The sequence below is a fragment of the Conger conger genome, chromosome 12, assembly GCF_963514075.1.
Source record: "Conger conger chromosome 12, fConCon1.1, whole genome shotgun sequence".
NCBI lineage: Eukaryota > Metazoa > Chordata > Actinopteri > Anguilliformes > Congridae > Conger > Conger conger.
The window spans coordinates 48,604,559-48,615,661 of NC_083771.1; the positions used below are offsets into that span (position 1 = coordinate 48,604,559).

The 11,103-nt window shown below is 52.3% G+C and overlaps 1 protein-coding gene across 1 annotated transcript in view; it reads right to left on the bottom strand.

The window, feature by feature from the left end:
* Positions 1-299: 299 nt before the first annotated feature.
* The window catches only part of chsy3 (chondroitin sulfate synthase 3), a 176,264-nt gene continuing 165,460 nt past the window's right edge, over positions 300-11,103 (bottom strand). Inside the window, exon 3 of the mRNA XM_061263523.1 lies at positions 300-2,072. Within this exon, the coding sequence (XP_061119507.1) occupies positions 480-2,072 (1,593 nt within the window). The 3' untranslated portion in view covers positions 300-479. The remainder of the gene's footprint in view (positions 2,073-11,103) is intronic.

Sequence of the window (11,103 nt, forward strand, 5' to 3'; positions counted from 1 at the left end):
TCTCTCACACTCTCTCTCTCAGACACTCTCCCATTCTCTCTCTCTCAGACACTCTCTCACACTCAATCTTTCTCACCCACACGCACAGCTTTTCTCTCAGAAACCCACACACAGTCTCTCTAACTCACACACACACACACTCTCACACACACACTCACACACTCTCACACACACACACACACACACACACACACTCACACACTCACACACACACACACTCTCACACACACACTCACACACTCTCACACACACACACACACACACACACTCACACACTCACACACACACACACACACACACACACTCACACACTCACACACTCACACACTCACACACTCACACACACACACACACACACACACTCACACACTCACACACTCACACACTCACACACACAGACCCCATTGCCTCTCTGCACATTTCTTCTGGGCGCAGAACTGAGGTAAGTCTCCCGCGGAGCCGTGGCAGGGTTGGGAATGTCAGGAGTCAGACGTGGCGTTGTAGGCGAGGCCCAGGTGCTTCTCCTGCCAGAGCTGGGCGAGCTGCAGCCCGGAGGCGTAGGTGCTGGCCTTGGAGCCCACGCACATGCGGTACTGCCTGGGGTCCAGGCCCGTGTCGCAGTGCACCGGGTGGTACACGTGCACGACGCCCGGCTCCTGGCTGCGGAAGGCCCGCAGGCCCGAGTTCAGCACCTTGGTGAAGAGGTCCACGTCCTCCAGGCCCCAGCCCTGGATGGAGGTGTCGAAGCCCCCCGCCCGCAGCAGGTCGCCCTTGTAGACGCAGGCGATGCCGAAGCCGTACTCCCTCCAGAAGCCGCTCTTCTTGGTGAAGACGAACCCGCCGGCCGCGGGCGGGGCCCCGCCGCCGTACACCACCTTGGGGTCGTACTGGCTGAACACCACGGGGAAGTAGACCTGCCTCCCCCTCACCGCGTTGTCCCGGCAACGCTGCAGGAACTCGGCGTCGAAGAGCAAGTCCACGTCGCAGAAGAAGAGCAGCGAGTCGTTGGCCAGCGGCGAGGAGCCCGTCTCCAGGGCCAGGCCCCGCGAGAAGCCCCCCGCCAGGGGCACCACGGACAGCTCGGCCTGGGGGAACCGGCCGCGGTACCGCCGGATCAGCTCCAGGTGCCGGTCCCGGTCCTGGTTGCTGTCGTTGTCCACGAGGACCACGGTGAGCCGCACGTTCTGCGCGGGGCCCAGGCACGTCTTCTCCAGGTTCTCCATGAAGCGCGCGAAGATGTCGTAGCGTCCCGTCAGCGGCACCAGGATGTGGACCTTCTGCTGCCCCCGTGCGCCCGCCCAGGCGCCCCCCGCCGCCCCCCCGGGGGGCCCGAAGGGGGAGAAGATCCTCAGGGAGCTGGGCAGGAAGGAGAAGCCCTGGGCGTCGGCGTTGACGGCCTCGGCCAGCGCGGCGGCGTCCAGCTCCTCGTCCTCGCTGAAGAAGGGCCGGCTGAAGGACTGCTGCAGGTAGGCGTGCCGGCGCACGGGCACCGTCACCTTGCGGCCCTTGTGCTTCTTGTAGAGCAGCAGCAGGTCCAGGACGTACTCCGCCCCGTGCAGCGGGTCCAGCCGCCGGTAGCCGTACTGGATCTCCTTGAAGTCGATGACGCGTCCGCGCGCCTTGGAGTTCTCGTTGATCATCTCCATGACCTGCAGCACGGTGTCCTCCAGGGCGGCCCTCAGCGCGGGCCCCAGGCCCTGCCGGGGCCCCTGCCCGTCCCCGGCCCCGCCCGCGTACAGGTGGCGGCCCGTGAGGAAGTCCCACTCGATCACGTCTCCGCGCTCGGCCGGCTGGTACCGCGTGTAGGAGGGCGGGGCGCCCAGCCGCTGGTCCTGCGGCCGCGGCTCGGACCGGGTCAGCCGGCTCATCGCCACGCCCTCCCGGTGCAGCCGCACCGTGCGGTGCCGGAGCTCGGAGATCCGGCGGGCCAGCAGGTAGCCGTGGAGACGGTACTGGTAGGCCGGACGCTTGTTGGGGTGCAGCGTGATGGCGCCGTGGATCTTGCTGCTCTGCAGCTCCTGGATGAAGCCCTTCTTGTTCTGCTCGTAGTTCTCATAGAACAGCTGCTGCATCTGCAGGGAGAGGGGGAGAGAGAGAGGGAGAGAGAGGGGGGGGAGAGAGGGAGAGAGAGGGAGAGAGAGAGAGAGACGAGAGGAAGAGAGAGAGAGGGAGAGGAAGAGAGAGAGAGGGAGAGCGAGAGAGAGGAGGAAAGGGGGAGAGGAGGAGAGAGAATTTATTTAATACCCGTTTATTTGGACATGAATTCCTTCAACACAATAACTACCTTCTCAATAATACTACCAATAAACAAACAAATACAAACATATGAAAAGACAGACAGTTACATTACATTAAAGGGAAAGATTTAGAGGAGAGAGAGAGAGAGAGCGAGAGATATGGAGAAATAGAGAGAGAGGAAGGGAGGAAAGCAAAAAGCAAAAGGCATGGAGAAAGACCAAAAGAGGGAGGGAGAGTGAGAGAGAAATAGAGATTCATGCAAAAAACTATAAAATTCTGTGACACGTTTATGGTGGCAGCAGATTTTGGTTAACAGAAGCCATCTCCTCCCAATATTTTCACTTTAATGAGCCAAGTTTCATTTTCTTGACAAAGAGAGAACAGCACAGCTCTTACATCACTGTGGAGCTCTCCACCCAAACCTTTCTTGTTGACGTGGAGAAATTCCTGCCAAATGTAGCAAATTATTATAATTAAAAACAATTTTTTTTTATAACTCTTTCAGACCTCCGGGGATAACCTACAGCCTTGATTCTGATTCTGTAGAGTTAATTATTTACAGTAGATAATAATAATAATATATAATAATCTCAGCCGTTTATCGTGTTTCATCAGCCTGCGTAACCCAACATTTCCTCTGTTGGGTATTCCAAAATAAGAGCGCGCCATATCTGCTCAAAGTTCAGGACATTCACAGAAAATAAAAGTTCATTAAAACAAGCAACCGATTCCCCATGAGGTCCGCTATGGAAGAAAGCAGAGCGATAATTGTGTTTAGCTCAGGGGGGGGAGATGGGAAGGGGGAATAAAGTGGTTCTTTTATAGCAGGCAAACCAATTACTTTTTAGAAATATTAGCCCTTGTCTTAATTATTTTAATTAAGAGGAATAACATTGGGCCCGTTTTCAAATTCATAAGCGGAGTTAATCGCATGAAAAAAAAAAAGTTTGCCTTTCCTGTCGGACCCAAATGACTTCCTGTCACACAAAGCATGGAGCCACTTCACACAATGGCAATTAATAACTCCCCCCGAACATACAGTAAGCTCCTTATCGCCATCGCCTGCATCTCACACACACACTCACACACACACACACACACACACACACACACACACTCACACACACACTCACACACACACACACACTCTCACACACACACACACACACACATACACACTCACACACACACACTCACACACACACACACACACACACACACACACACACACACACACACACTCACACACACACACACACACACACTCACACACACACACACTCACACACACTCACACACACACACACACACACACACACTCACACACACACACACACACACACACACTCAAACACACACACACACACACACACTCACACATACACTCACACATACACTCACACACACACACACTCTCACACTCACACACACACACACACACACTCACACACACACACTCACACACACACACTCACACACACACACACACACACACACACACACACATACACACACATACACACACATACACACACACACACACACACACATACACACAGACACACACACATACACACACACTCACACACACACACACACACACACACACACACACACACACATACACACACACACACACACACACACACACATACACACACACACTCACACACTCACACACACACTCACACACACACTCACACACACACACACACACACACACACACACACATACTCTCTCACGCTCGCAGGAGTGAATCCGCCCATTCACCGGTGGCCCAGAGGGTCCTTCTGAGACTCTCTTAGAAAAACACACACTCAGTCGGGAACGTTCCACAGAAACGCAGGCCTTTCCCCGGGCACAACCGTAAGTCCTGCCTCCAGTTCCAGAGAAATAAGAAAGAGCAACTGAGGTCATGTTTTGTTTTTTTTCTGAAATCCCATGCGGATGGTTAATGCAAAGCCAACCAGCTGCTTTCACTGGAACCAGAATCGCCGTCAACATCAACAGAGACGCAAACCCCGCTTTCCTCTCGGGTCCTCATCGCACTCGTCCCTGTGTTCGATCTGCACTTCACTGTACGTCGCTCTGGATAAGAGCGTCTGCTAAACGCCTGTAATGTAATGTAAAAACACAGGAGCCTAAATGTGATTCACGGTATGTACATAACAGCAGTCATAATGCAGCAATCATCAAATCAGGACCTCGAATCCAAATCCGGCCCTGGTTTTCTTTTCACCCAGGTATTTCGCCGAACAATTAGTGCTGATTGGCCAGACTGTCTTCACACCTGACTCCCAGGTAAAAGGAGGGGGGAAAACCAGCAGTTCTCAGCCCTCAAAGGACTGTGGTTTGATGATCCCTGGTCACATAGCAATCATTTAAAACATTCACAGAATCCTTAACATTTCTTCAGCCCTTTCAAATGAGTTCTTCAATTTATGTTTACAATTTTTACTTTTTTTCTGTGCTCGATTTATTTTGCCTGGTGCAACTGAGACACCCAAGAGGACCAGAAGGCGGGGAGGGACTGCACTTTTCAGGAGTGTTCCACGAGTTCCAATCCACCAGGCGTGCTCAGTAGAGCACAGAATAGACAGGATCTTAATCCAAAACTGTCACGCTTTTGACCTGGGTCTGCTGCAGAACGACGCGTCCTTTACTGTCGTTCCATCACCATAATAAACCGACGCTTTTAAAAAACTCTTTTAGAGCCGTGGTGGCGCAACAGGCTAAGACGCAGCAGACTTGCGGTTGCAGTTCGCTGCAGTGGCACACCGGGGACCGGGGTTCGATTCCCGGTCCTGCCAAAAGACAAGTTTGGCCGGCTCACGTGGAGCAGCAATAATTGGCTCGCTGCTCCAGAGGGAGGGACTTGGCAGGGTTAGTAGATCGCCGCACAATAAGCACCTCGGGCGCCTCGGAATCACGGTTACAACTTGTGAGACGAGACGGCTTGAAGAAGGCGTATCGCTCTCCTGCCGACCGCCGAGGGACGGGGTGTGGGCGGTGTATCTAATACTGGCTCTAATTGAATCAGACGGGGTCCAATTGGCTACCAAATTGGGAGAAAAAGGGAAAAAATATAAATTAAAAAAAGGAATTCTGTACCTTAATCTAGAAAGTTAGCATTAGCATTTGTCTTGGTACTGCAGTTCCGGAAGTTGTAGATGTCTCGGTATGGTAGTTACAGACTTTGCCTACCTAGCTTTTGTGTTCATGGCTTCACAACCAATCATACGTCAATGGTACTTTATCCTATTTGTTCTATGACCTTGATATGCAGTTTTTTGTACGACGCTTTGGAAAAAAGTGTCTGCTAAAAACCATGTAATGTAATGTAATGTCATGTAATGTAACTGAACACAGGAGACATGGTCTGATTGAACCAGAACCAAGCCCCACCCCCACCTCATTGGCCGATCTGTTCCACCCCCCCCCCGCCCCACCCGCCCCGCCCTCTGCCCTGCCCTGCCAGAGGTTAATCGCAGGGCTAGTTGAGCGGTTGATCGCAGGGCTAGTTGAGCGGTTGATCGCAGGGCTAGTTGAGCGGTTAATCGCAGGGCTAGTTGAGCGGTTAATCGCAGGGCTAGTTGAGCGGTTGATCGCAGGGCTAGTTGAGGGGTTAATCGCAGGGCTAGTTGAGCGGTTGATCACAGGGCTAGTTGAGCGGTTGATCGCAGGGCTAGTTGAGCGGTTGATCGCAGGGCTAGTTGAGCGGTTAATCGCAGGGCTAGTTGAGGGGTTAATCGCAGGGCTAGTTGAGCGGTTAATCGCAGGGCTAGTTGAGAGGTTGATCGCAGGGCTAGTTGAGGGGTTAATCGCAGGGCTAGTTAAGGGGTTAATCGCAGGGCTAGTTGAGGGGTTGATCACAGGGCTAGTTGAGCGGTTGATCGCAGGGCTAGTTGAGCGGTTGATCGCAGGGCTAGTTGAGCGGTTGATCGCAGGGCTAGTTGAGCGGTTGATCGCAGGGCTAGTTGAGGGGTTGATCGCAGGGCGGGGATAATTAGCGGTACGCGCTGTGTGCCAGGTCGCGCTGCTCGTTCGCGGCGCTGGGCGGCGGCCATGTTGTTTTTCTCACTCCCAGCTCTGGTCCCCGCTCCTGCGTTTCCGTGTTTGGCTCGGCTGAGGATGTCATAATTACAGCACATCAGACGTGGGGTGGGGGGGGTGGGGGGGGGCTAGGGGGCTCGCAGAAGCGAGGGAAGGCTTTTGTTGTGTTAATTTGAACACTTCCCCCCTATTCAGACAGATACAAAGAGAAGCGCAGAGCATTATTTATGTGTCCCAGGCTAATTCCCTCAATGCGCACAAATATAATTATAGCTGCTCTGGGGAACGGGCTGGGAGCACGCGGGATGCATTTAACCATTTAGGAGATAACTACAGAAGCACCTGATAATCCACCTCCTTTTATGAATAACGCACTTATTTATTTCAAGGTTAATAACGATCTTTCAGGCAAGACACACAACTACACAGCGATGCCATTGGGCATTAAGCACATCAAACAATGCACACAAAAACTATTTAAAATCTACAATGTATACACTTAGATGATCTATAGGACTATCCGCATGATGGACAATATTATTCTGATGTTAAATCTCAGGCGCACACGCACACACAAACAGAGACAGTAATTAGGGTCCGGGCTGAGGAACAGCACTGCGATGTTTCTGCTCATCATTACTGCACTTCATTCAATCCTAATCCTGGCTGATCGAAAGTGATCCATATTAAAGCGCGTTTGAAGTCGTAAATACCTGTCTGATACGGCGTAATGGTGCTGTCACCACTCATGCGCTCCTCTAATCTCTCACTAACCGCGGAGCGAACACTCCCACCCAGAGTACAGCCGACACGCAGAGGCCAGCGGAGAACGGAGGCTGTTTGGCAACGTGAAACGCACATCCAGAGAAACTCAATGTTATTTGATTGAGGAGCACTGGTGCTTGATACATTTCTGTGAGGTTCCCCTCAGAAATCAATCAACACTGTGTTTGTGAGGGGGCGACCCAGGCCTGGTGTGTTGGGAGTGTTGAATTACAGCCAGCTGCTCCAGTGTATGAACTAGTGCATGCTGACTCTGCGAAAACGTACATTTACTTTCTGACCTTCAAATCACCCAAACAAACAGCACACTGTAGTCCTCACAGCAACCAGCTTTCGTCGGCCAGTGATTCGGGGCAGCCTGTAGCCTACTAGCTAAGGTATATGACTGGGACCTGAAAGTTTGGTGGGTCATGTAGCCAGGATAAAATCTGCACAGCTCTTGAACAAGGCCCTTAACCCCACATTGCTCCCCGGGCGCTGCACTGCTCCTCAGCAACTCGGATGGGTCAAATGCAGAGGATTTAAATAAATCGGGGTTCAATAAAGTATATCTTCTTAAGATCCAGTGTGTGTGACAACTGGCCGTTAACCAGGCAATAAGCGAGGTCCACGGTTTGAGGGCATTTTTAGGCCGTATCTGCGTAGCCTGTGTTCAGGAATCCACAGTGAGGTTTTATCGCAGCGCTGTGGCCTCAGCAGATGTGATGTATTCATACGGAGGATGAGAGTTATGAAACAGGAGGGTGAGGGAGGAGGTACCATGCGGAGAGAGAGACGGACATAAAAGTGTCTTCATAACTTCTGTCAACACAAGCCATCTTTCTTCGCACTGGGCATGAATCTTCCCCCTTTTTCCCAGACACTTCTCAACGCTGAGATCAGGCAGGAGCGAGAGGGAGGAGGAAACGTGTGAGTGATAAAGGGGGAGGGGGGAGGGGGTTGGCGTTGCAGAACGGGGCCAGAAAAACAGCAGCACAACGCAAAAATGGAAACGGTGAAGCTACAGTACAAACAATGGGTATCAAATATTCACAAATATTTTTTGTTTGGGTTTGGGATTTATTATAGCACACATTCAGAGACACAGCTATCATGGGGGGGGGGGGGTCCATGACTGGGACCCAGAAGGTTGGTGTAGCCAAGATAAGATCCGCACAGCCGTTGGGCCCTTGAGCAAGGCCCCTTAACCCTGCATTGCTCCAGGGGAGGATTGTCCCCTGCTTAGTCTAATCAACTGTACGCCGCTTTGGATAAAAGCAGCAGCTAAAGAACAGTAATGTAACAAGGTGATGCGACGACTCCTCTCTCAGGATCGTCACGCTACACAAGTCTCCGCTTCAAAGCACGTCTGTCACAGAACGGAGGCTGCAGCCAGCTGTTATTACACGGGCGAGGACAACAGCAAGCAGCTGAAAACCGCCCTGCACTGGACTCTCTCTTCATCTGGCTCCTAAACAACGGGGCAGGGGGTGGAACACCTCCCACCTGCCCGGGTTTGATGATGGTTCCCCCTCCCGTGTCTCGTCTGTAAACACAGAGCCTCCAGTCAGAGATCCTGAGGGGTGAGGTCACCGCAGAGCCAGCTGTGTCTGCAGAGTGACCGCACTGTCCACGTATTTTTGGGCTTCACACCAGAGCTCCAGACATTACCCGGCTATTTCTGACACGGAGAGGAAGAATGCTCACAAACCGTGTACACGATGACGGGTCCAACTCCCAGGGAACAGAACCAGGAACCTGATAATTGAAAAAATGTCAAAACAAATAAGCCCTCTAAACCCAATCAAAGCATGACCTTTCCTTGCCAAGAGAAAGACGGAATTATGTCTCTGAAAATATATTATAATCTAATAATAATGCACTTTATTTCTAAAGCGCCTTTGCAGGACCCAAGGTCTCTTGACAAAGTGAAACGGGTAAGAACAGGACACAGAGGCACAACAGCAGCTGGGTAGAGTCAGGGCCGGGGGATGGAGAGTACAGTGGGGTGGGGCGTGAAGGGGAGTGAACACAGTGAACACGAGAGTGAGGGAGAGAGGGGCCAGGTCACTGGGTGAGGGAGAGAGGGGCCAGGTGACTGAGTGAGGGAGAGAGGGGCCAGGTGACTGAGTGAGGGAGAGAGGGGCCAGGTGACTGAGTGAGGGAGAGAGGGCCCAGGTGACTGGGTGAGGGAGAGAGGGGCCAGGTGACTGGGTGAGGTACAGAGGGGCCAGGTCACTGAGTGAGGTACAGAGGGGCCAGGTCACTGAGTGAGGTACAGAGGGACCAGGTGGCTGAGTGAGGTACAGAGGGGCCAGGTGGCTGAGTGAGGTACAGAGGGGCCAGGTGACTGAGTGAGGTACAGAGGGGCCAGGTGACTGAGTGAGGTACAGAGGGGCCAGGTGACTGAGTGAGGTACAGAGGGGCCAGGTGGCTGAGTGAGGTACAGAGGGGCCAGGTGGCTGAGGGCTTGAGTCGGACAGTCAGCAGAGTTGTGCGATCGATACGAGCCTCGATGGGGAGGCAGTGTAGGCGTTTAAAGGGGGTGTGGTGTGACGCCAGGAGCTCAGGTGAGTCAGCATTTCTGCAGACGCTCGTCTGAGTAACGGGAGTGTTGACGTTTGGGTCAGTGGGGTGTCAGGGAGGCCGTAGGGTATTAGAGAATTACAGGAGGCAGAAACAGCGTGAATTAAACTTGCAGCAGTGGAGGGGGATGGAGAAGGAATGAAGGGTATTTCTGGGATTCTTAACGGGTGGGAAAGACAGCCTGGGACGGAGCACTGCAGCTGACTCCACAGCAGCGAGTCCTGTTATAAACCCAGAGCGCAGACTGAGCATTCAGCTCAAATATTTTCTGTAAACAAAAGGTTATTAACAAGCGTCTGTACGCAGTCTTACCCAGACAGGCTGGCAAAAGCGACGCTCCTAAAACCCACAGAGCGTCTTACGGTTCCCCAGCAACCCTTCATCACAGACGGAATACACACTTTCACAAAACTGTAAATAACATCAGATACTACTTCAGCCTCTTCCTGTAACCGAGCCGGTCCAAACCAGCGCCCAACTGAAACACCTCACCGACGAGGGCTCAAAGGAAATACAGCAATAATTCATATTGCGTTTCACTCTGAGAAACATCCAAAACAAGTTCCACACTCTTGATCTTGTATAGAAACTAACAGTGAAAAACCATTGCTTTGCTGAAGGCAAACAGCTTAAGACATTCAAACGAATAAGTAACACTTCTGTTACTTCTGTTTCTGTTAGTGTAAGCTATTCCCGCTAATGGCAAACACCACTGCGGTCAGACTGAGTTTAGACCCAATATTAAATCACAGCCAATCTGAAGCTCTCCTGAGACAGTGGGCACAATCATAGGAGTTGTAATTTTGTATTTGTTTTAGTTGTTGCTCATACCCACAGTGACTTAAAGTCGATTAGACTCAGGAGGGGACAATGGGGTATTGTAGGGTTAAGAGCCAAACAGCTGTGCAGATCTTATTGTGGCTACACCGACCTCTCGAGTCCCAGTCATGTAGCCACTAGTCTACAGGCTGGCAGACTGCCTCTTTCTGAAAATTAGTGTCCAGGTAAAGCCACATCTTTTGTGTCGGGGTCTTATCCCGTCAAGCTTTGTGACTCCAATTTGCGAGCTCCAGCCCAGGGGAGAAATCCCGCAGACTCCCCTCCAAAACAGCCTGTTCGTCCGCCATCTTCATGAGACGTCCACACCCATCAATCACGGGCCTGCAGCCCCTTCTGCATGAAGTCACCAGGATCATCTGGCACGGTCACCTGACTGCTCCATCGTGACGCTGGGCCCAGGGCTGCCACGGGGGTTAATCGATGGATAAGTTTCACACGTCAGAAAGCGCTGACTCAAGATGCCCCCTGTGGCCAAAACCAACCGCACGCACGCCTTCTCTGTCCCCATGACAACCAACCGCACACAGCGCAACACATCCTCAATCCACATGACGTGAGCCCGGAATCGGTCAGCGTCTGCCCTTAAAGACAAGCTGAGACGGAAGTGATACGACACACACACA